The 26,591-nt window shown below is 42.6% G+C and overlaps 1 protein-coding gene across 7 annotated transcripts in view; it reads left to right on the top strand.

Moving 5' to 3' along the window:
- elmo1 (engulfment and cell motility 1 (ced-12 homolog, C. elegans)) overlaps positions 1–25,807 on the top strand; it is a 105,791-nt gene extending 79,984 nt beyond the window's left edge. For all 7 annotated transcript variants that reach the window (XM_034599933.1, XM_034599935.1, XM_034599932.1 and 4 more), the window contains 6 exons: positions 10,842–11,005; positions 14,916–15,028; positions 19,401–19,508; positions 20,148–20,230; positions 22,344–22,421; positions 24,001–25,807. In XM_034599933.1, coding sequence (XP_034455824.1) covers positions 10,842–11,005; positions 14,916–15,028; positions 19,401–19,508; positions 20,148–20,230; positions 22,344–22,421; positions 24,001–24,201 — 747 coding nt within the window. In that variant the 3' untranslated portion in view covers positions 24,202–25,807. The remainder of the gene's footprint in view (positions 1–10,841; positions 11,006–14,915; positions 15,029–19,400; positions 19,509–20,147; positions 20,231–22,343; positions 22,422–24,000) is intronic.
- Positions 25,808–26,591: the final 784 nt, after the last annotated feature.

Genomic DNA, 26,591 nt, shown 5'->3' with positions numbered 1-26,591 from the left:
GCCATGTTGAAGACTAACTTGTCCCATGTGGGATTATTCACAGGGTAATTCTCAGAAGTGAAGCTGTGTGACCCTCTCATCAACCCTCACGATATTATATTATGTTATATTTATTTACTATTTAGATTTGGCATTTAGTCTTCATTTCAGCTTTTTTCATTCAAGGCCATTCTTTGCAAATCAATTAAGGAAACTTAATGCAAATCAATGCAAATGATTTCCAGCGCTGCTCTTTAGCATCTGGGCCGTTCTCCCTCTTTGCCAGAAGGTTAACATGCACGCATACATGATTAATGAAATGGGTGCTGGTGCGTCCAGTCGCAAGTGATGTGACAAAAACGAATGCAAGCGGGTGCCAAAAGGGTTTTTGGGTGGATGCCGCGGGTTGGATTCCAGGAAGCAGCTTAGGACAGTGAAAGCGCTGCACACGCCGCCATATGCCAACAACCGTGACGGCTGCTGGCCTGCTTTGCATGGAAAGGCACATGTATGACACGTATCAGGACTCCGTACACCATCCCCCACTCCTCTCCTTGAGACCTGCAGTTTTTGTTTTTATTCCATACTGGTTTTATGTACCTCTCCCACTGCCCAGATCTTTCCACACCTCTTCCCATCCCCATAGTCCATTATATTTCGTCTTTTCTCTTTCTCCCTCCTGCTCTCTCTCTCTCTTTTTCCACCTCCTCATTCGTGTCTCTCGACCCCCCTCCACCTCTATTGTTGAATTCAGACAGGCTATTTATATCTCTCTGCCTGGCTGCCTCACCCTCCCACTCCCTCAACGAGGTTTTGCTTTATGTTTTTACATAAAGCAAAACCTTGTTGTGTTTCTACACATGTGTACCAGTGCTGTGGGAGCATGCACATGTTCCACGTGTGTGTTGTTTTTGCCTCTATGTTGTTTGTATGCAAGTGTTTAGCAAGAGCAGAGGGGTGGATGCCAAGCTTTGTGTCTGTGCAGGGACCTCTTTGTTTTTTTCATGAGTGTGTGTTTCTGTGTGTGCCCTAAAGGGGGGATCTCTGATCTCAGGCAGCGTTGGCCCGCTCACACTGCCAACGGCAAAGCCACGCTTACTAATCAGACCAGGGAGATCGTCAGCCATTAGCATCAAACCATCAGAGTCGCACGAGCAGAGATGCAGAGCTAACATTTTGCTTTTGTTGTGGATCAAGATAATGATGCTGTTGTCTCATCGCCACAGCAGCTCCCTAGAAATCAGCAGGGGAAAGACGAGTAAGCTCTAATTTTCTCTTTTTAATTGAGTTATTTGTCTATCTATTAATTTATCTAGGTCTGTTTCTTTGTTTATAAATAAGCGGGCATTTCTGAAGGCGTGCGCGTGCGTGCGTGCGTGCGTGCGTGCGTGCGTGTGTGTGTGTGTGAGATCCTTTTTTTTTTTGCACAGTTCACAATATGTATTTTAGACTCTTTTGTCTCCACAAAGGCTCTTGTGTGTGGGTGTGACCTATTGTGGATGCATGCTGGGAAATGGTTTCATACAATAATCTGTTTTGGATGTATCTTTGAATTTGGGTGATGTTGCGTATCAGGAAGGGAAACAAACACACACGTGTATTAGTAAGAACTTCTTCTACCAACAACGAAAAGAAGGGGAAGGCTGCGTCAAATTCACACTCACATTAATTACTGTTTTCAGTTTGACCAATCATGTTTGAGCAGGCTTTGGTTGCCCGCAGGTACATTTGTGTGGAGAGCAAACAAGTTGGAGCAGATTGAGTGAAATGCATCGTCTATCGGCCATTGACAGCTGTTAATAGAGACTAGCCAAAATGTCGCCTGGACCTAAAACTGTTTGTGTTTTGTGTGGAGAAATATTCGACCAGTGTGATTAAAGAAACTAGTTGGACAGTAAACAGTGTACGGTGAACGGAAGACAGAGTCTTGGCCTGGATATCTGTCTACACTGGGAGCCCCAAAAATATTGGCCATGGCCCCCAGAGGCTATAAGCCATTAACACTTTAGAGCAAATAGTGTGCAGAATCAAGAGCTACACATCATTTTGCAAAACTGCTAACAATGTAGGATGCTGAGGAGTACACCGGAATAATCTGAAGTATTACTGAAGAATTATTGTTGTTTTTATCTGGTTTCCTCATCCTGCTTGATATTTTATAGTTTGAGATTCTTACTCAAGTCCCAGTTGGCTCAGACAGAACAGTCCCTGAATCCCACTGCACGCTGTGAGAATCGATGTATTTGCAGCGAAACCTGCTGGAAAACGCCGCAGCTCTCTGTATAAGCAGAATGGCCTCGCTCTGTGCTATGTCAAACTTGCATTTTTGCTGCAACTGACCTAAATGGATGATGTTTGCATTTTTTATGGAGAACCTGAATGAATTAGTTTCCCAGGGAAACTTGAAACACATATAAAAATGCATTAAAAAGTGACTCCTCGGATAGTTTTTCCACCCAGCGATGATGCATCATCTGAAACCACCAGGATGCTGCTGCTCCCTGGTGAGAGTTATTTCATATAATGTAATAATACCTGTTTTGATGCCCTTGAATAGATGTTTAATCACAACCAATTTGCTCATTCCTCCCGAGACAATTAATATAGAATGTTCTTTTTTTCCCGCTGCAGCAACTGTGTCACAATAAAACAGTCATTAAATTGCTGCTTTGCACAAACCAAGGTCACCACTTGGCTTTAATCAGCGGGTCCTGATAGGCTCACCCTAAATGGAGATTTCCCAGGTGGCTTTGCACTCCGGTCTTCCATATAGGCCGCACTGCACCTCAGGTGGAGCGGGTTGTTGTTGGGGAAAGAGCTCCTGTGACATTTTGCTTGGCCGTGCAGTGCTAGCTCTCCAAGTGTGGCAACAACAACACTTAGCAGCAACAGCTGGCATTGATCTGCATCACTCATGCAGAGCGAAGAGGAGGATTGATGGAAGGACTCTCCAGATGGGATTTGTGTATGTACGTGGGAATTTACATGGAATAGTCAATAGTAGTTTTGTTTGGTGTGTGTTGGCGCTTGTTCGTTCTGCATAATGCATGTGTAAGAAGAACAAATTAGTGTATTTGAAGGATGAGTATGTACATTGAGTGCGTGTGTATCTTGCTTGCCTACAGTGCAGTGTGTGCTGTTCTTTGTAGCGCAGTAATGCTGTTAAACAGGTCCCCGAGGCTTTCACTCAGAGAGAAAAGAGCTGCGTTTCACAGCACTTTCTTAGTTACATTCACCGCTCTATTTTATTTAATTGAAATATCCAGATACAGTGACTCCTTACGTCGGAGCTGTGGAGGGTAGATACATAATTGAAATTTTAATGGATGAAAGTGGCGCCTCACCACTTGCTCTTAGCCGACTCAACACTGAGCCGTGACAGCGTTGTCAAAAGAGTCTTAATGTACAAAAGCTGAATATAGTGAATGTAATCTGGGAATCTGGCTGTTGTGCAGAATTCATGGCTCTTCACCTTCTTTGTACTCGGCATTAACATCAATATGCACATCAGCCAGTCTTAACCATATTTGACATTGAATTACATTGGCAGAATGCTGACAAACTATAAGAGCATAATTATTAAAACTTCAGCCAAAAGTATATTTCCCCAATATATATATATGATTTTTTTTAGATATTGTTTGCGGATTAATGTTCTGCTCATGTTCTCTCATCTCTCTGTCTTTCCAAATTAGTGTGTTCACCTGGGTGTCATGTTTCCATCGCTGCCGATCGGAGCCGTGTCTACTGCGGAGTCGTTTGACCATTTCCATTGCAGACAAAAGCCTGATGTTAGTTGGTTACTAGGCTCTGACGCCTCACAGCAAGAAGGTTCCTGGTTCCTTGAGTTTTCACGTTCTCTAGGTAGTTCGCCTTCCTCCCACAGTCGAAAGATTGGTGTCGGGTGGATTTTTGACTCTAGATTGGCCATAGGTGTGAATGTGAGTGTGAATGGATGTTTGTCTCTATGTGTTGACCCCGCAGTTCTCTGGGGCGCACCCTGCCTCTCGCCCAATGTCAGCTGGGATTGGCTCCAGCTCGTCCCGCGATGGATCTACCTAATAAATGAATCGCCTCAGTGTTACTGAAGAATGTAAACACTTATTGTCTACACTATCCATATACTGATCCATGTTGAAGGCATGTGTCACCATCTACACTGATATTTCCCCCCATGTCGTTGGTTTAGCGTCATCTCATCTGAGTTTCTTTTTTCGTAACCATCACATCTATGACGCCCACGACAGCTGACATGCACAGCAGCAGGTCGCACTGTTGTTCCAGCTCAAGCTTTTTGTTGTTGTTGTTGTCCAAACCAGTGGGAAGCGTTTGAAGCACGACGCTGTGTTGTGACCAAAGCGAGGCCGCGGTGTGTGTGTGTGTGTGTGTGTGTGTGTGTGTGTGTGTGTGTGTGTGTGTGTGTGTGTGTGTGTGTGTGTGTGTGTGTGTGTGTGTGTGTGTGCTGTCTGACACCTGTCAGACGGAGCTCTGCTTCTTATTGTGCCTCCTCACACGTTCCTCTTGCACAGACCAGGGGGTGATGGATGGCAAAAACCAGCACAGTTGGCATGGTTGGAATAGATTAGTGTCACGAAAAAAGGAAACCAGAAGGAACTGATACATTCTGTCTCCATAGCTTTTGAGTCCTTTTTAACTTAATACTTGATTTGATCTTGAGTCGACAACACTGTACTCAAGGTTGAAATCACAGTTGTTTGTTAATTCGACGGCTTTAATAGCAATTTACAGGTGACAAGTGAAGTCATAAATCTCCAACAGCAAATTTGTCTCGTTTTTTTCAGTCCTGTCAGCTTCCAAATACACAGTTTTTACCCCATTCATTTTGATCATCAGCTTCTAAATTTAATTCAACATGTAGCAGCCTCGTCTCAGTCTGTGCCGCGTGATAAGACACAGGCGTGATTTCCTTTTTTTATTTTTTAATGACATAAAATTTGAAGAAGATAATTATTAATTGAATGTGGGACGTTGTGGCGAGGAGGGAACATATAATTACCATTTCAATAGCACAGAAATGGATTCCCTGTATTTTCCTTTTGTCTGGATTTTTGAAAAAGGAGGCTTCGGACAGGAGAGCATGTGTGTGTGTGTGTGTTTGTGTGTGTGTGTGTGTTGCTTATGTGTGTTATTGTTTCTATGTCTGCAAGCAGGCATGTTTTGTCTACTCACTTCGACGACACACCCGTCATCACCACGTGAGATTGACTTTTTGATTGCTTTCAGCGAATATCACCAAAGTCATTACTCTGTGATTACACCCTTATCATTTACCCACCAAAGATCCTCCGCAGCACAGTCCCCAGATTTCTCCGGCTGGCTTTTGAGTGGCAGATGAGCGTTTGACTGGCAGCTGGTAAATGATGTCATTACCATCCTCTTAGGTAAATGGAGCGGTGGCGACAGTCGATTGGTCGCCGAGAAGGGCACGGCAATTTGTTATGGCTGACACGTTGTCAATGATGGATGGTAAGGCGACGCCAGGAGAAAGGAACTGCCCGGCTGTCCCGTTTGAGGAGAAAGTGAAAGGAAGAGGAGGATGAGGGAGTGTGTCTGACGAGTCGGTGCGGCCATCTCTTCATTACGTGCACTAGATGGCTCATGGGACAGCGTTTTAATTACTTTTTCCCGACACTCGCTCTGCCTCCTAACTTCCCCCTGCGAAGGAGCTGCAGGAAAGAATGATGGCCTGTTGTCTTGGAGAGATTAGGGAGCGTGCGCGGGAAAGAGGCTGAAATAAAAGGTGGACAAGATAGAAGCGATCAATCTCGGATCAACGAGAAGAGCACAAGACAAAGAGTTGTTCGCGTAGATCATTCAGAGTGTAGCTAAGGTGACGCCGGGGCAAACCAGAACCTAAATTTATCCTGAGAGAGAGTGAGAAAGTTTGTTTCGGTGCTGACGACATCTCACCTCTGCCAAGGTGCTCTCTGAGCAATCAGCACATGAAAAAGACGAATGAGGATAAAATATTCATCATGGCCCCCTCCACTGCCCGCCCTGCTGTGAAAGGACCATGTGTTCGTTTTAAATGTGATGAATATTCGCAGTGTTAATTAGCATGAGTGCAGCCACATGGGCCAACAGGATTGTTTTCCTGCCAGATACATGACTGCAAACAAGGCATATTAATGAACATTCCCCCGGGACGGGCTCTGCTGAAACACCGGGGCTGAGCGTCAGTCGCTCTCCGGAGACCAGGATCAGGTTGGGAGTGAAACTGCAGGTGACCAATGAGAGAGCTGCCTTTTTTAAATAGGAGAGCGTTTGTTTGTTGTTTACAATCTGCTCTACATTACAAGGAAAACTGAGGTCGTCAAAGCTCAACCCTTGTTTTTAGTGCCGTGTAATTTTTAAATAGCTTCTTAAGGGAATAATGCTCCTTCGAGAAGCTCTGACAGACCATTTGTTATCTTAATGGGAAACTAAATTGATTTGAAGCTTAATTATCAGGATTATAAGCGAGGGGATGTGTGTGTGTGAAAATTTATGATCGGTGACTGGGTGAAGCTGTGATTAAAAGTAGTGGACAGGACAGGAGTGATGAATCTCTCCCCGCTGGATTGCAAGCCGCGGCTTCTTCCATTCATCTGGATGGTTTTCAGCTCAAGGGGAGGAGCAGGAGCTCGGGGAGGCTGTGGCTGAAAGTTCAGTCCCCGGGGGTTGTAAATCTGCTGTTAGGCGGACACCTGTTTCTCCCCATGGAAAATATGAATTCGAGGATCCAGAGAGGCGCAGACAAGGACAGAGGATGGAAAACGGCCTTGTATAGAGTCAGCGGTGAGCGTCTAGATAAATATGTCCCTAGTCATTACAGCTGAGGAAGGAATGGATGTCTGTCTGTATAAGGGCTGTCAGTTTTTACAAAAATCAAGTTTGAACGAATTTGACATGACGCTTAATTCGTTCTAATATATTTGAATACACCCCTCCCTCCTCTTAGATTTAGGTGAGAGGGATCTATTTATTAGAATGGGCCCTTTATATTTAAATACTTTATATTTACATCTGGAGCGGGACCTCTCTATGGAGGCTGCCATGTTTTTTACAGTAGCCCAAACTGGACAAACTAGACACTATTTGAGTTTTATAACAACTGAAGGTTACCACAGGTTTTCCTTCATGTTTGGAAGGGGAGGGTGAGGTGAGGGGTATTAAGCTGCAATATGCAACATCACCTCTAGATGTCACTAAATTCTACACACTGAACCTTTAAGTCAAGAGGGCACACAATAGGTCAAACCGATAGTGAGCGCCCTCTGCTGGAGGAGCACAACACAAACTACTTCAGACTGTCTGAATGATCTGCTTCTAGACTGAATATTTGGAATTTGACCGGGTCATTACATGTCGAATATGAATTTTTTTACCCCCACGTTTGAATGAATGCCCTGGTCTGTGTGTATGTATGAACCAATGGAAAAGACAAACACGAACAGAAAAGCAAACCCCTCCTTTTCATTACCGACTTCAACAAGCCTGCATCTCACCTCAGAGTCTCTGGCCACTCGACCCAGAGCAAGTCTTGACTGGTAGGGAGGGAAAGTGTTGACCCACGCCCTCTAGAGGCTGCATTCTTATTCCTCTGTTGTGCTGCTGAAACACGATGAAGATCCGTGAGTGCAGGAACAAAGTAAAAGGGATCGTCTTCATGAAGAAATCATGATTCTGCTTTTTCTCTGATTGTCTCTCGTCAGACGTTAAACTGCAGCAGTGGTGGACATCCCTCCTTCCCCCCCCTCGTCTCATGTCTTTGTATCTCATTATGTCTTCTACGATGCTATCAGGGTTATTTTGAGAATGATAATGAGGTTAAACATCTGCTTTCAGAGACTTTATGTCAGAACAGAACAGTGCTTCTGAACTGAAATCCTGATCCGCACTGGTACTTGTGCTCAGTCCCTAATGTTCTGTATCAGCCTTAATACCTGTTTGATGGGGATCAGATTAGAGAAGACATTATGTGCACTGGTCTGGTTCTGTGTCTGAGCTTTGTAAGTATATCAGGGTTACACAAGATCCTCATCTGGACTCACAAAAATGTATTTCAGAGCTCAACTGCACCGTCGCTCTCAGCAACTCCTGAATCAGAGCTTAGACACATTTACATTGATGCTAAATAAACCTATATTTGATCTGACAAACCTCTTTTCTGCAGTTGCCACTTTGTACCTCCACCCAGGAAGGTTATGTTTTCCGCTGGTTTGGTAGGATTACTCAGAAATTGGATTTCCACAAAACTTTGTGGAAGGGTCGTACATGGGCCAAGGAAGAACTTGTCAAACGAGGGGTGTTTTGTGTTCAGGGAATTGATATCTATGAGTTTGTGCAATTTGGTGCAGTTTGATTGACTTAAAGGGAATTCTTGGGCCTTGGCGGGAGGATGCGCTCTATAACTGCCATTCTAGTTTGAGCATGTGTTTATTTTCCAAGGTCAAATGTCATTTGTTTAAATAAAATACACTTTGATTGCTGGTTTTGAACATATTTGTGTGTCTAAAGCTAATCCCTTGATTTAAATTAAATCATTTGTAAAAATGGCCTTTTTTTTCTTATTCTTATTATTAGTATCATAACCTATTAGCATAATCAGATCCTTGTTCTGCTCTCGCTGTTCGGCAGCAACTTCCCTTAAAAGAGCTCTGAGTCTCGACCACTTCTTTATACATTCAAACACAGCAAATCCAACACTGATTTAACAGGGTCATCTTTGATCGCCTGTGTTGTCGTGAGTTTTTCTGCATTCTTAGTGCTGGGTCAAGGTTTGTGCTGGAGATGTTTCATTTTCAACCGCTTCTATCTTTAATGCTCTCAGCCTCTGGCTTTAGTCTGACTTGTGAGTGTCCAGAGGTTTGCGAGTTGATGAGTAATCATCTTGCAGCAAACACACAAACACACACACACACACACAAGAACAATATTACATAAGACTTTATTTGGGATCTTGGCTCACTGGGTTTTGGCACGTTTGTAAAAGCTGAGGAAATGAAACTGAATTGTACAGAACAGGGGAACCGACCAATTATAAAGGAAGTTTTCTGCTCATGTGTAAATAGACAAACACGAAACACATCCTTGTTGTCTCTTAATATAATAGTCATTGAACTGTGAGAGAGTGAGTTTGCAGAGGCTGGAATACTTGCAAGTCTTTGGGCATTTGATCAACAAGGCAAGCAGAGAGAGGAGAAAATTCAACAGAGCAAACTTAGAGGGAACAGAGAGGGGGGTCTATTTCTTTCTGTCACCTCAGTATCATCTCATCCAGTGAATCAGCATTCGCAGACCCAGAGGCAGCCGCTAACAAGGCTGATCCACTGTCAGGGCTGCTCGTCACGTCTGCCACCACCCGGTCTGCAGCCAGCGCTCAGCTCGACAGAAGAAATGTGAAGAAGCCAAGTCTAGTTTATTCTTATAGGCAAATATCAGATATAATGTTTGCAGGATTTACAGGCTCTGTAAACTGGCCCCAGTTTTTTACAAGAAAAACGCAGTTTTCTGGGGCTGTTTCGGTCTGTTTGAAGCACGTCTGCTCTCAGTCAAGTCTCTTGTGAGTTAAATCGGATACCCTCACAAATAAAGAATCTGTCTGAGTTATATTTGTCCTGTCCTGACAATGCAAAATGCAAATCACTTGTCAGAGTCCATAGCTAAATGGGAGCAGCTGTCATCGCAGATATAAGGTCAGGAGCTATTACACATGCTGAAGTGTGAGTGTTTTTTTTTTTTTCCTTGTACCCGCATACATATAAAGAATCACTCCTTTTATTAACTATAAAATCAATGTAGTGCTGATAAAGTGCTGTAAAGTATCTCAAACCAGGCTTTGATTCCATTTCACATATTAAAGAAAACACACACCTCCGCCAACGCACTATTTCACCATGTCAAATAAAGTGGGAAACAAAAATTGTTTGTGACCCAACCCTACAAAAAATTTCATGGAAATTGGATGAGTAGGTTTTGTGTAATTCTTCTAACCTTTAAACAAACATGATAAACACATAACGTCCTTGGTGGAGGTTATAAGTTTAAGTAGCTTTTTGTCTGGACCCTTGATTTGTTTGGGCCCAGGTTTTGGTCTCATTCAGGGTGAAAGAAAGTCACAATTTATTACACCTAAATATCCATTTCTACTTAACTGGAGAAGCTGCTCTGTGCTAACTGATGCTTCAAATGACAGAAAATGTGTCATTTTTCATCTTTTTTCACTGAGATGATGCATTTTGCAGTTTATGGTCCGTGTTAATTGACGGGATTGATATAGTTAATTATTTCTATCCTCTTAGTGTGTGTGTGTGTGTGTGTGTGTCCAACTGAGGAGAGAGTGTGTGTAGACTTTAATTACCTCCTGACTGTAATGCATATGCACCGGGCTAATTGATCTGGATACGCATGATGTGTTTTTATGTGTTGTTGCGGAGCGCTTTCTCATTGTATTGTTAACTCCGTTGATCACAAAGAGCCCTTGAGTGGGATTGATGACTCGGAACATCGCTCATGTCGTGCTTCTGCAGCCAGACTAATGGTATTAGCTCGCCGGGGTATTATAGGAAAGTTCTGTCATGCATTTCACTGACGCTTGATACTGGGGCGAACAGTTGAGGAGCCACTGATGAATTATTCTGCTTTGCTCTTTTCCTCTTAAGGCTCTGGTTCTGAAAAAAAAAAAGGAAAATCCCATCATTAATCCTGTCTGGAACGGAACAGAAGCTTTTATGCTTCCAAGACCCCAAAATATAGAGAGAGAGGGTGTTACTTTTAACTTCATGACTGTACTTTTAACATCTCTGCGTGATCCAAAGACTCCTCTAACTCATCCTCTGTGTCTCTGTTCTCCTCTGCAGGTAATGCAGGTGGTGAGGGAGCAGATCATGCGAGCGCTCACTCTCAAGCCTAATTCCCTGGACCAGTTCAAGAGTCGCCTGCAGAATCTGAGCTACACAGAGATCCTGAAGATACGCCAGTCCGAGAGAATGAATCAGGAAGATTTCCAGTCCCGCCCGATCCTGTGAGTCAACCAGCCAGTAGCCTGAGGTCATGGTGTAAAATCCACAAATGTGTCTGGACACATTCAGGTTTTTACTTGTAGCCTGAGGTGTCCCACAGGAGCAAGTTGTGGAGCCTAGATGGTTACAAAATCTAAATCTGATTAGTATTTTCGGTATAATTTCCTTCATGCTCACTGTGGTTCTGAGCTTTAGAGGACAAGTTTCCCTGAACACAATGAAATACATTTTCTGAACAGCTGGAGAAACTGGTTTTGTGATATTTCAGCTATTATTTGCATCTTTCCCTCTCATTCAGCTGATCAGGTCTGAAGACTGAAACCAGGATATCATTTGCGTTTACAAAAAGAGGCACGGTCATTAATATGCTTGTAATTTCATCCTTTTCATTCCTCGTTCCATTTGTCTCCCAAATGTCAGCTACCGGCCTTATGCAGGCTGCACCTGTGCTTTTCTTCCCGTGATTGAAAATATGCATTAAATTCAAATTGTCTGCAAATGGCATTCCCAGTGAATACTCCATTAACAGCCCTGCAGCTCATTAAGCATGGAGAGCCACTGCAATAGATCATTCACTGACTGATCATGGATACAGGCTCTGTAATGGGGAACATTGTTTTTGTCTTGCCTGTATTTAATGGAGTAGCAAGCACTATTGAAAAATTGTTGCACATAAAGAGCTTGTCCCTTTGAGAAGTAATCAATGCTGAGCCAAGGGCTTATTAAATCAATACTGAAAGGGTACAGACCAAACTTTTGCAGTCGATTATTCCCAATAATGAGAGCTAACGAAAAGGGAAGGAAATAATGGAAAACTTTGGTAAAAATAGTGGACATGTTAAAAAAGAAAAGAAAAATAAACGTAGATAATGTAGTTTTTAATTCAAGGTGTTGTACCTTCGCCAGGAGGTTATGTTTTCATTCCTCTCTGTTTGTCTGTCTGTTAATTAGCAGAATTACGCAAGAACTGCTGGACGGATTTCCCCAAAACTTGGTGAAAGGATGTGGTATAGGTCAGGGAAGAAACTAATAGATTTTGATGGGAATTCGAATATATATAAATTTTCTTTAACATAGTTAGATAGCACGTTTGTTGACATTTTCACTGACTTTCCGGTAATAATTCTTGGATATTGATGAAATGAAGGGAACTGATATCTATGAGTGTGTGAAATGCGCGTTCTGATCAAATTTTTATTCTATAAAACCCTCAATGACTTCAATTAACTCTTTCCTTTAATAACTATGAGACAATAAGAGTACAGCTGAATTCAGCACGTTCACACCCAGATTGAAATCTAATCTGATGCTGAAATGAAAAAAGTCCTTTTGAACATTTCACTGTCGGAAAGCACCGAGCATCACAGACCGATGAGTCGCTCCTCAGCAGTGGGAGACGACCCGGGGATGGAATTTTCCTCTAATCAATACAGAGCAGTCATGACTTGTAAGCCTAATGAGCACAGCATGTCAGGCTGCAGATTTAAAGGCACTCTGTATTACCTGCTACAATTGCTGCCAATTTTCTGCAGCCAATTAAAGTCGGGAACGGCTTCAGAGATCAGGAGAAGGTGAAGAGGAGCCGTTACAGCTTCAGAGCAGGGTTGTGTCTCTGAGCTGAGAATATATTAACGGTCCTTTTGACTCCTTGTGGCCCTGAGTTGGAGGTGTTTTAATATAATTAAACACTAACCCACAAACACTTACCCTAAGTCTTTTTTATTTATTCGAAGTTGCTTACAACAAAAGCTCAAATCACCATCACATAAATAACTAGGCCACCAACCCAATAGTCCTTAAATTCAATCAAACTGCACCAAATTTCAGACAATCTCATATATCAGTTCCCCTTAATGTGACGGATTTTTTTTTCTCTGGGAAAACGGTGAAAATGTTTAAAAAGGCCCTGATGAACTATTGGACTATTTGAACCTTTCAAATATTTGTTTGTTCCAACTCCTTCAATGTACAGATTTGCTGCTTCTCTATGTTTTATATCTTTTTACATTGAACGCAGTGCAATCTGAACTTTGTTTTTTGGGAACTGTGATGGTCACTTTTCACTAATTGGACAGTTTATAAACATATAATTGATTTGCCCAACAGTCCCCTTTAAAATCAATGATGCTCAAACCGAGTTTTGTGGAAATCCCTCCAGCAGTTTTTGTGTAATCCTGCTCACTAACAAACAAACACAGATGAGAACATAACCTCCTGTGCTGAGGTGAAAATCCTCCATTAGGTCAGAACTGCTGAGGATACACATTGAGAAAATGTTAATACTCGACTTAATTTTAATGCAGCCCCCAGAAAATTAGGATGAAAAGTGGTTTAACTTAATTCATTATTGATTCCCTCTTCCGGCAGTGCTCGGCGGTATTTTACTGATGTACTTTTAAGGTACTGTACATTTCCACAAGGTTTTAAATGGGTTTTAGTGCTTCACTACCTTCCTCACTTTAACACCTGATACCAACCAGAGTGCTTCTTTTACCAGTGCAACACCTCAGCCCTTTAATTCATCTGTCTGTGAGTTTCTGCATGTGCTGTGAAGAATTAGTTTAAATGGAAACTGGAGCTACTAAGAAGACAGAGCAGCGGGACCCTCTGAAAGTCTTGAGACTAAAAGTCAGAGTGATGATATGTGAGGCGGCAAAGTCGAGCGATTATCAACATCCATCCTTCGGGCGATGAGCCACGCCCTCCCCACTCACTGTTTCTTTAGAGATGTCAGGGTGAATGTTCAACCACAGATCAATGTAATGACTGGAGTCAGCGATGAGGCAGACGCACGGAGTGGGAGGGCGAGCGCCGAGACAGATGAAGGGAAGGGGTGTGGATGAGACTGAAAATCCAGGGTTCTTAAAGAACCCTTTTTAAGGAACTGAGCTCTAGCACAGGAAACTGCTATATAGAATAAAATTATGAATTAAAACCAAACACGCCAGAAAAATGAACACTTGGACAAACATCAGTGTGACAAGACCTACCTTAGCATGTCCTTTGACTTTTTAGTTCGGTCCATGTCCCATCTACTAACATGGAGGGGGTGGGGTTTATGAGCGACACTTTATCCAGCCACTAGGGGGCGATTAAAACACTTTGGCTTCACTTTTGGGGAGCAGTTGTTGTCCATCTTTATATACAGTCTATGGAAGGAACCCACTGTGTTGTGCAGAGGCTCCTGCAGGAGCTAAGAGGTTATGGACATTTCTTCCAGGAACCTCATCCTAAAGAATGGTTACTTAAAGTACCTTTAATGTAATGTTGAGTTATTTGAGTGCCCAGCTGGATGTTTAAGTAACCTCATCATATGTGAGAGTTTTCTTATGGCGCCTGAAATATATCTTTTTTACTTCCTTGGGTACCATGTTGGATATTCGAGGCAGTTGTCCTGCATATTTCCAGTAGAGTAAAGAATGATAAGTAAATTGGAGGAGAAATGACCCAAGTTTGATGGAAGAAGAAGATGTGGAGCAGCACTGCTGGTAGATAATATCCATAATTCATGCTGACTAGTGTTGTGCGCTTCACATTCATATGCAACAGAGACACACATGCATGTAGATGCATGAATAAATGAGAGATCTAATCAGGAGCGGGAGCAGCACAGATTTCCACTGATCAGCCTGCTGAGACGCTGTATGACACATTTCTGAGTGTGTTCCCTGTATGTGTGCGTCCATGTGTGCGAGTGTGTTTCTTTTCCTCCGCGCCCTCCTGACACTCGCTATCAGATGGATTTTACTCGCTGCCAGAAAACTAGGGTAACTGTAATGGAATTCACTTCCAGTCCTCAGAGCAGTCGTGTAGCTAACTGTTGTTGACTGCTCGCCACAGTGGGAGGGTACGGTTTACAAAATTTAAGATAATTCTCTTAAACCAATAACGCGGCGTTGTGTTTCTCCGCAGGGACCTGAGGGAGAAGATCCAGCCAGAGATCATGGAGCTGATCAAACAGCAGAGGCTCAACAGGTTGTGTGACGGAACCTGCTTCAGGAAAATCAGTAGTCGCAGGAGGCAAGGTGAGACACACACTCATCATGTACACGCCCCTGATGTGACACCACCTTCACCCACAGATCACAGGCATTGAAATCCATATCTCCGTCTGCTGTGTCCTCTCTTCTTCCTCCTCGTCTCCCTCTGTCTGTCTCCTCTTCATCCCTCCCAGCTGCCCCTCCTCGCACTGCCGTATTCCCTTTGCCTTATCAAAAGCTCACAGGAGATAATAATATCACAGGAGATCTTTGAAGCTGCTGTCATGATTTCCTCACACTGCTTTTCTGGCTCTCTCAGGCTGTCAGGCGCAGACATAGAGAGACATGCCGCCACTATTATTTGAGCACGTACATTAGAACATACAGTTTATCTTTCTGTGTCTTCTCTACTCCCGCCCCTGCAAACACAGATATATGACATGAAAAGAAATGCAAAGCCAAGAGAAGCATAGACACATTGGTACTTTGCATTTGACAGATTCTAGAGAACGCTTTGAGAAAAGAAATGAAAGAATGACAAAAGAGTAGACTGTGTTGAACTCTAGTTGCTCTCTACACCTTCTCTTGGTGGAAAGTTGTGTAACTTGACTTGACACAAATCCGTTTTCGCCACGGTAGATATCTTAGAGGCTCACATTTAAATTCATTGATGGTGTCTGTTTAGTCGACGGTGCCACGCTGTGTCAATCGTGTTGTATAGACGTACCAAACGGTGGAAATCTTCGTAAGCATTGGCCTTCCAAGGTCCAAGAAGGTTTGAGCTGTGTTTAACCCATAAATGTAGATTTTTGTTTATAAATTTGGCAATACATGTGATATTCAAACCATGTATTTCATCTAGGAACAGTCACATAATTTAGCTTACAGCTCAAAAAACTGATTTTAAGTGTGCAGTATCTCTTTCATGTTCTGTGGATGAGACTCAACAATCAACTCTGTTTCTATCGATCTCACCTGCTGCAGCTTTAATTCAGTGGAAATATTTATGTATTTCTTCCTCGTGACACATATAGAGGAGGGAGGGAGGGAGGGAGGGGGACACAGAGGGAAAACACAGCAGCCAGCTCAGAGGAGCGCCTGTTCATTCAGCCTAGTATTGTGTCTCACGCTCGCTGCCAGGAGAGAGAAGTGAGAGAGGAGGGAGGAGAGGAGTAGCAGTGACAGCATTTACACTGCACTTCAGTCAAAAAGGATTGAGACCTGACCTCTTCAATCCTCCTTCCTGCCTCTTCCACTTCTCTTCACCCCCACTTTTTACACGTATGAGTGTATTAAATAACTAGAATGGGACTCAGTAGATCGTATACCTCCGCCAAGGACCGACAGGCCCCTCAAGCTGCACCAAATTGCACACCTGAAACTGTGAACATGTTGAAAATAAAATTGCTGGATCCACACGAAAACTTAATGGATTCTTCCCTGACTCACATCTCGTCCTTCTACAAAGTCTCGTGGTAATCCATCGAGTAGTTTTTGCGTCATCTTGCTTACAAACAAACAAACAGGGGTGAAAACATAACCTCTCAGTCGTCTGCCTCCCTGCAGGAACTGTTCTTTCCAATAACTCAAATCAAATAGAGAATAAAACCTGGTGGTGGGGGCGGGGGGGAGGGTTCTGTCTTACATCAACGTGTTCTGACATTTTAAATCCTGATCACGATTCGTCTTGGCAGCTGTCATCCAGATGAAGTCAAAGGCGTGCGCACGTTCACATGCGGCCACACACGCATGCCAAGCACAGAAACACAACTATTAAGCCGTTCAGGAACAGCAGACCCACACACGGTATATAAAGCAGTTCATGAGCCTCGCTGGATTTATTTTTGGAACAATCGCCTGTAGGGTTACACTGGCTTTAATCTGCTGCTACAGAACGCTGACTGTGGGGGAGCTGTCTGCCGCCTGCTACGAGCTCGCTGCAGCCGCCTTTTCCCTCTGAGGACACTCAAACTCAAGGACATGCTGTTTCTTCACATCACTCGTTTGCAACTCCTTCCCTATCTCTGCTGCTCCTCACCTCTTTTTTTTATTTATTTATTTTTTGTACCGTTTTGCTTTGTAGCTCTCTCCCTCCTGCATGTACTGATGTGTACCAGCTTCACATGCCTGACCTTTATCTACCTCCCCCACTCTGATCTCGCTTCTCCTCTGCTCTCTGAGCAGTCGTTCTCCTGCTGGTACTGACAGTATGTCCGTGCATTGACAGCGTGAACAGCACTTGGTCTTTTAGGCTGAACGTAAATAAAGGAGCCCCTATAGCAAGTTCCTGCTCGCATGAAATGAGAAGTTAAATCAAGACGAGGGTGTTGCATTCGAGCTGAACCTTGGTTTGTTTCATCCGCCATGGAGGTTTTGCTTTCACCCCTGTCCCTTTGTTTTTAACAAGATTGATGGATTTAAATGTGGTTTCTTAAGGGGACTGATTGGGCCTTGGTGGAGGTATGAACTCCACCATCCTTGTCTCTTTTTCCTCTTGTCTTTCAAATTACATTCCTCAGAACATTCACGGTTTTCATACACTATCATATGACAACTCTCTATCTGCTGTTATGCGTTTGGACCCATCTTTTTTCACTTTCACACCCCCTTCCCGCTCCCTCTCTCTTCCCTCAGTGTCTCCTACACCTATTTCAAAGTCCTCCACCCTGCAGGGACTCGAGCACCGACATCCAATATTAATTTAGCTGACTTCGCTGCAGAAGACTCTTCTCTCAAAGTGCCAGTCCGGCCATTACAAGGGAGGGCTTCTCTCTAAAAGCTCAGGTTGATTGGTGCTTTGATATTTGGAAGACGGAGTGCTACCTGCACAGTCTTCTTTAAGTGCAGAGGAGTACTGTTAGGTGTCACCATTTAGGGCTCAGGGAAGTGTGCGTTGTGTAAATGCTGCACTACTGCAAAAGTAAACTTTGAAGTTCACTGGAGTTTGATTCAAATTAAGATGATTATAGTTTCAAACGATACAAGAATTAAAATTAAACATATGCGCTTGGATTCAGACGCACAACAGCACAAGCGATGAGTTGAGCTGAGCAGCTGATCGCGTGCCCCACCCCCCTCACAGCCGCAACTCACATCTCTATCTGCTCCCTGTGGACTGATGCCGCTCTGCACCAGCCTGGCAACAACAACTGTCTGTTTTCAGCAATTAGGGTTTGGACTGTGCCGCCCCTGCAGCACGCCAGCCAGACCTCCCCAGTCACTGCCAGCTCAGCTCCGTGCCCACCTTGGCAGGGAACCCCCTAAAGAGCAGGGGGTCGGCCGCATGAGGCAGCTTCATAGACACAGCTGGTGGATACAGACCTCACACTGCTGGAGGATTAGTCATGATAGCAGCCCAGAGAAAAGTACTGATATGTCTTCGTAGTCTAGAAACAATGTCTTACTTCAGTTAAATTTCACCTTCAACAAAATAAGACCATTAAAGTGATGATGAAGATATTTTAAGTGAAAAACCAGAGTGAATCTGTCTCAACAATAAAAAGTACTCACTTGTTTTATGACGTCATATACAAATGATTCTAGTCAAGGTCTGATTGATCGATTTCTTACTCAGTCATCACACATTGATAAGTACAAGTAACATCAGTGCAAACAAAGTCTAAACAGGGTTTGCATTATATAGGGACTGAATAAGGCTGCAGTAGAACTAAAATGCTTATAAACTGTATTCGCTGGCCTATACAAAGGAAAATGCAAAGAAAAACATTATTCACACTTTCACACACACTCAAAATAGTTTTCTAAATCATTCTTTTAAAAACCAAACGCAAACTACACATTTTTTTTGTCTGCCTGTTTAATACTTCTGCACTCACAGAACATCATTTTAGGATTCTCTGGGAATAGGAAAGATTCATTAACAGGATTCTAAATTAGTTCATTCATTTAACTTCTTGTAAACAGCATTTTATTATTTATTTTGTTTATAAGAGCTGTGAGGGTTTTAAATGATGTCAGCCATAGTTGTTGCTTCCTGTCGACAGAGTTAACATTTTGTGTCTCATGTCTCTGCTACATATTTGAATTTAGTTTTTAGTTTTTAAAATAAATCAAGTCAGAGTCGAGGTTTAAGCTTTGCCAGACAAAGCCCTGGAAGTTGTTTCCTGATCTTTACTCGAGTGTGTGTTGTTGTTGAATCATTGTTAAAATGATGAAGGCCAACTGTCTGTTTTGTTGCCCTCCCTCACGCACTGCAGCCCATCTGTGGATTTCCCTCAAGGCCGTTTTCTTTTTCCGTTTTTTTGTGACTGAATTTATTTGGAGCAAGATACTTTCCTCTACTGTTGACGAGTCATCCAACCTCGTATGAAGTCCTCTACCAGCGAGTTATATGATAACTCTTCTAAATCCATCTCCTCTCTTCCCTTTGCTCTTCTCTCCTGACCTTTTCCTCCAGATAAATTTTGGTATTGCCGTCTGTCTCCGAATCATAAAGTCCTGCACTATGGAGATCTGGAGGAGAGTCCCCAGGGCGAGGTGCCCCACGACTCTTTACAGGACAAACGTGAGTGTTGAGTGACATCATTGTCTTTAGCAGTGCTGATGTGCAGCCCATTATAGTTATTACAATATGTGTTTAACATAGACCGTATATTAAGATGGATGACAACTGTTCCCAAAAGTGAAGCCAACGTGTCTTAATCTGCCCCCTAGTGGCAGGTTATAAACCCTTCCTCCTCCTTGTTAGTGGATGGGACATGGGCCAAACTAAAAAGTCAAACTAAACTTCAAATACATTTTTCTCAAAGACTGTCTGTCAATTAAGTTAGTTCTTATCACACTGATGCATTTTCAATTGTTGAAAAATACACAATAATATAAACAATAAGTTATGTGATGCTTTAAAAACAAGGTGAAACATCATGATTAATTCTGGGATGAAGTGGAGACACATCGTCCATCTTTATATACAGTCTATCTATGGTGTATATACTACTGAAGGTATAAACACAGTATGGGTAGTGACACGCAACCACCACTGACACCAAGAGTCACCGTTAACACTCACAGTGACAGAACTGAGGAGGCTTTTAAGTTTGAATACTTGAATAAAACAGACGTCCACCTGGGGTGAAACAGTTGTCACGGCGATGTTGTCGTTCTTGTTGTTGTTATGGTGAACTCACTTCTGTCCTCTCTGCAGTGCCTGTGGCTGATATCAAAGCTGTTATCACCGGCAAGGACTGTCCTCACATGAAGGAGAAGGGAGCCCTGAAGCAAAACAAGGTGTGTGTACATTTGTGTGTGTGTCTGTGGGGTGTGTGTGTGTATCCAGGCGGGAGAGTGTGTATATGTCTGCATTAGAGTTGCATAACAATATGTCAGTTACATCCTTTTGCTTTGGGAAATAACACAACAACTTGTGTCTCGGGGCTCTGAGTTGAAAGACGTAGCAATCGGTGGCGTTGTTTAGAAATAAATCACAGAATCGTCCTTTAGCCGCTGACGCAAATCACCAAAGAGCTGCCGGGACACGCTGACATCTCTTCTTTGCGCTGCTTAAATTTGAGATTAACACAGCGGTATCTTAACCAGGATGAGAGAGGTATCTTGTCCGCGTCTGTGTACACATCGGCTCTTCCTCTCGGGCACTTTGCCTCTCCAAACCTTCAATCACCCTCCCACCCATGGGACTGTGATATATTGGATCCTGAATAAATAGCCATGAAGACAAAGTAGCATGCCTCCTCCCTGCTTTGTCTCTTTTATTACCTTGTCGATAAGCGCAGGTCGAGAAGAATGACCAGGGGGGGGGGGGATCTTCTGGCCGTCGAGCGGGCCTGTCCCAGCCGTGTGAATGAGAGCACGGCCACATTTCATTACTCACTGTTACAAGGCCAGCCCAAAGTCACCCCTGCGGGCGTCCGAGCAGAGCTGGCTTGTGCACCATCTGTGTTTTTCAGACAAACTAACGTCTCCCATCTCCTCCCAAATGTGTCCATAATACGCAGCACTCTGATCTCTGTCGTTATGATGTTTTTTTTGCAATTATACCATAGATAGGGCCATATGTACTCTGAGCCACATTTCCCTCGTTTCAGACGCCGCCTGGGCCTCAAGTAATGCGTGTGGTTTAGAGAACAGGTGCAGCGACCTGGAAGAGCAGTTCGCCTGTCGTCTGCGTCGCACTCCGCATCCCATTACTGAAGCAAAGCCCTTTTCTGCTTTATGTGCGTTTTCAAATGGGAGGATCACGCAAACGACTGGTGGATATATGATAAGTGTGGATGATCGCACGCTCTGCCGTGTTTACGAATGTTCATTAAATTGACAGCGGCTCAGGTCTGTGCGGCAATCTAAAGAGCAGGTGCAGAAGAAATCACTTTAAAAAAAGAGCATTAACAAATAAACTCAATGTCTTTTTTATTACACCAAAAAATGAGAAAAGTCCTTCTGGTCATAGACTTGTGCTGCAAACAAACCCATCGATGCAATGTGGGGATTATATTCGTGACAAAGTTGGTATTGGTTGGAGTTAGCTTGAGCTTCTATGCAGACTTAAGCTGCATCAGTTTAACAATAACCAACTTGGAGTATCAGTGTCAGTCGGTTGCTCTGTTCAACACTTTTTCACCACAAATGGATCGTCGGGAAATTTGGTATCTTTACAGAACGCTGAGGCAATAAGAACAGAACAGTTCACATCATTCAAATGACAAGTGATAGGACTATAATACTCTAAGACTAGTAGATTAGTATAACATGCTCAAATACCTAAGTTCTTCTTAAATTTAATTATTCTTCCTTCATTGAATGCTTTGATCCCACATTACTTTCGTGATAAATACTTCCAATCAGCATCACTCCACGTTTCTCTTTTCCGATCCTCCTGATCTGAGACAAATCCCACCACTGAGCTGCCTCTTTTAAGGGCTGCCTCATTAAACGTGTCTAGGTCGCGCGCCCAGATTGTGTAATTGCCTTCTGCCGTACTAAATCAGACCCTAATTTCACGCAGATTGCCAGCACACATTTAATGAATTGCTTTCATGTATACAAATCTGGATCTCTGTGTCCCCGATCTGTGCTCGCACTGCATCCATTTTATTTCCCCCAGTGAGACCGAAGTGGATTTGGAGGGAATGTACCTAAAATAATGTCATATTTAATATCTGGTATCCAAAGGTGTGTCTCTCTCTCTCTTTGAGTTACCGGATGTGCAGCTGATGTAACAGATGGAGATGAGACATGAGGAGCAGAGGGAGGTTGTGTTACGATGCAAATCTCACCTGTTCTCCCTTCTCTTCTTCTCTCCTCACACTCACTATCTGCATCTCCTGCTGTCGTTGCACCATTTTCTCTCTCTCCCTCCCTGCCTCCCTCACTTTCCTCTCCCCAGGAGGTGTTGGAGCTGGCCTTCTCTGTCCTCTACGAGTCCGACGAGTATTTAAACTTTATCGCTCCTGACAAGCACGAGGTAAGGCAGCGCTGTCCGGCCCTGCGGTCGTTGACAGTTTCACACAGAATGAACCGGCGTGATTGCACAGAGAATATGCGAGTAAAACCTATATGCAAGTGATATGTACTGGAACTGATCACCACAGCATTTTCAAGTGGCTCATATGCAACATGCACAGTGAACACTTTCTCTGGTAGTTAATGTCCACGAACTTTATTGGCACACTGTACCATGTGTACAGTGTGCCAATAAAGTTATATATGATCAAAGAATAAATATGATCCAAAAAACAAGCACTAAATTAAGATTAGATAAAGCTAAATGTACAAAATCCATAATACTGACAACCAGAGATGTGTAATTGAAACTTGAACTCATTCAAGACTTACTGTCAGGTTTACATTCAATGTTACTCACCAAACACTATGTGCATCGTTGAGGTCTCACAAATGAGTAGAATGCGTTTACTTTCAAAGATATGTAAATGTATTCTATCATAATGAATATTGCATTGTCATCGTCAACTTAACTTGCGAGCAGTCTTCGTTTTCATCGCCTTCATGGCTCACTCCTGTCGATTCTTCCCTGTTAAAAGGGTTCTTTCTTGTAGTTTGTCCTCGCTCTCTTCGAGGGTTAAGGACGGAGGATGATGCACCTTGTACAGAGCTGATGGTTGGTCAGCAAAACAACATGAAAAACACGTAATGTGGTATTCATGCACAAGACTGATACAAACCCAAAGGAACCTTTTATGTAAAAGTTGTATCATTGTGGTCAAATATTTCAGAAGTTACTTACAACATACAAAATATAAGGTCTCACGTTTTAAGCCAAAAATAAATCAACCTATAAGACAAGCAGGCCTTGTATAGAAACATGCCATGAACACTGGGCATGTAGTTTAATCTATGTAAGAGTTCCTACGTGTTAATAAAAAACTGTTTTATTTTAATTGTCAGCATTCAGAGAGATAAGACTTGCAGTTGCTTTATGGATATAATCATATGTGTGAATTTATATTGTAACATCAATGTGTATCACAATATGGTAAATATTTAGGAAAATAACGGAGAACCGTGGATATAATATTAATTTGTTTGATGGATAAGATATTTAGCTCACCAGCAAATTGAAGCATCATAACATTAATGCAATGAAACAGTAGAGTTTACTGACTGATTTACCACTTTGCCCTCACACATCGGTTTATACCAATAATAACTGATAACTAAAATCTTTGACAAGTTGGCAAAATTAAAAGTGAACCTTTTGTGTGAGTTCCTCTGAAGATGACTCAGGAGATTTTCTTTGCGCTTGTATTCAGAATTTTTTTTTTTTTTTTAGATATTTTTGAAATAGAATAGAAGTTTGTAATCAGGACATGAGAGAAGAAGGTGTCCCTGCTCTATTTCTCCTGAGTCACAGTGAACAAAGTCTTTTCTCCCTCTGTGCTTGAGTTCCTTTTTTGCCTGCATGTCTCTAAAGCAGGTTTGGGAACGTTTCATGTTTAATTATAGTTTGAGGAGTTTCAGAAGAACTTAGTTTGTTTCTGTCGGTGCTGATGTGTGTTATGTGTTGTGTGACTGTGTCTCTGCAGTACTGCGTGTGGACAGACGGTCTAAACGCCCTCCTCGGGAAGGAGATGACCAGCGATTACACCAAATCGGACATGGACACCCTGCTCTCCATGGAGATGAAGCTCCGCCTCTTGGATCTAGAGAACATCCAGATTCCAGAGGCCCCGCCCCCGATTCCCAAAGAACCTAGCAACTATGACTTTGTATATGACTGTAACTAGACCACCACCCGTACGAGACCCAACCCAGACCCACCCAGCACCTACTGTACCCACTGGACCAATTCCCCTTTTCTTATAAACTGGAACAAAAATGAATAAAACCATATGATGTAAAAAAGAAAAAAAGAAAAGAACTGTGATTGAAAGAAATAGGATTTATTGAACTATTTTCCTCTTGCTTCTCGCTTGACCTCTATAACAGAGATAATGGTGCATATGGATAGTGCACTGGAGGGACTCGGGGCTAATGAGGAGTCATCGGGTTGCCGTGGAGATGAGAAACCAGGAAGTATTTGGTTTGGCCTGGCATTGGTCGTCCTGCATCTTCTTCCTCTGCTCTCCTCCCGTGTCTGACATTTCTGAACGTTTCACTTCTTCTCCTCCTCCTCGGCTGAGCTGCCCGCTGTCGTCTTGCTTGAAGAACTTGTAGACAAATGCTTAGAAGTTCCTTTTTGATTCCGCCTTCCTTGTCGTCCATGTTTATGATTATTTTATTGATTTTCCTCAGGGCTTTTGTGTGGGGAGGGATGGAGGCCGTGTGGTTCAGGAGCAGGGAGGGACACGGGGGGAGTTTTGTGTTTTGTCGTCAGTTTCCCAGCAGTATTTTCCCGTCACGCTCTCACTTACAGTATTTGTGGCAGCTACATGTTTTCCACGAGGCTGAACGGAAGGATGAAGTACATTTTAAGACGAACACTTCGGAGAAATACTCTCTTATATCCGCTCTGTCCTGCTACACATATACTGAAGACTGTTAGGATAAGTTACTCCTCAAAATCCAGGCACTGCACCACATTAAATGAAAAGCCTCTTTTCTTGAATATCCTAATGTGATGTTATTATCCCACCGCTGCTTATTGCATATATTGTACACACCTACACAGTGGCTTTGCCAGAAACAACCATAAAAGCACTTCCATTGTGAGACACACACACAAACACACACTCGTCTATCCCTCATTTGAGTCTCTCGTTGTAACAACTGCTGTACACAACATTCCTAAGCAATATTTGAGCTTATTTTTGTTTATCATTTGTAAGATGGTCATAATTTAGTGATTTTTAAAATTGTGAAACTGCCAAGTTGAGGATGTTTGTATTCGGTTAAGGGAAGTCTTTTTCATGCGTGTGTTTGGGACTGTATGGCCACTAAATTGAAAGTCTATGTATTTTTTAATTTAAAAAACAGATCATGGATTTTATTTCTAGTATGAGTTATATATTTTCCCCTTCCTATTTAATACGTTCAGATGTTTGTTTTTTTCTTTAGGATTTTTCAGAGCCCCTCAAAACTGCTGTTTACATTAAAGATTTAAGAACTGTAAGCACTTTTTTCCATTTCCTGTCATCATTCATGAAGCACATGCACATACAGGATCAAGTGTTTTTCACATGGAAGTGAAAGGTTAATCTTGATTGTTTTTAAAAAATGCGAAAGCCCACAACAACTTTCAGTGTCAACAACTTACACAAAAAAAGTTTTAATTTGTGCTGAGTCATCATTACAGTAGACTTGTGTGCACAGATGGTCCCTTTAAACATGTGACTTTGGAAACACTTTAATCATCCATCATGTAATCATAATAAACTATACATCCATCCATCATCTACACCACTTATCCTTTTGAGACAACAATCTTTCCCTCTCACATTCACACCTACAGTCAATTTAAAGTCTCCAATCAGCCTGACCTTAAAAAACTAAACTAAAGTTTCACAGTATTCACAACCAACAAGTACAAAGTACACTCTGTCTTTCCAACATGAATTCTAAGATGTGCACATTCAGCTCCAAGGTGTTGCCCGAGACCAAAACTAGGCTAGAAAAAAAGCCTTTAGGTGTTATAGGCTCCATCTTGCCTCCAACATTAAATTAAATCTAACAAGAAAGGCACTCAGTGGTGCACTTACTCCGCCAAGGCCCAACAGTCCCCTCAAATTCAATCAAGCTGCACCACATTGCACACTCATCAGTTCCCTAAATGTGCTTGATTTCATGCTTCATTCCCCAGGAAACCTGGACACCCTGTCTTGCAATGTTAAGGGAATTGAGAACAAAAAATCCTTTCTGGCCCATGTCCCATTGTTCCACCAAGTTCTGTGGAAATCTGTTAAGTCGTTTTTGTGAAATCCTGCTGATAAACAAACATCTAACCAACCAACAGAGGTGGAATCAGAACGCCACAGCACCCACTGTCAAACGCTAGGATGTCAAGCAAGAACCGCAGCACATTTTGTTCACTGTATATTATAAGAATTGTAAAACTGCAAAACCATCTCTTTAGGTTGCACATTTTGAAAAACAGCTTTGTGTATTTTATTATTTCTACTTTTATTATTTATAGTTTTCACATTTTTATTCATATTTTTTATTCTTTCTATATTTTCCC

This window comes from Hippoglossus hippoglossus, chromosome 11 (assembly GCF_009819705.1).
Source record: "Hippoglossus hippoglossus isolate fHipHip1 chromosome 11, fHipHip1.pri, whole genome shotgun sequence".
NCBI classification, from domain to species: Eukaryota; Metazoa; Chordata; class Actinopteri; order Pleuronectiformes; family Pleuronectidae; genus Hippoglossus; species Hippoglossus hippoglossus.
The sequence above is the reverse complement of the archived record's forward strand: the minus strand, read 5'-3'. Positions and strand labels throughout refer to the sequence as shown.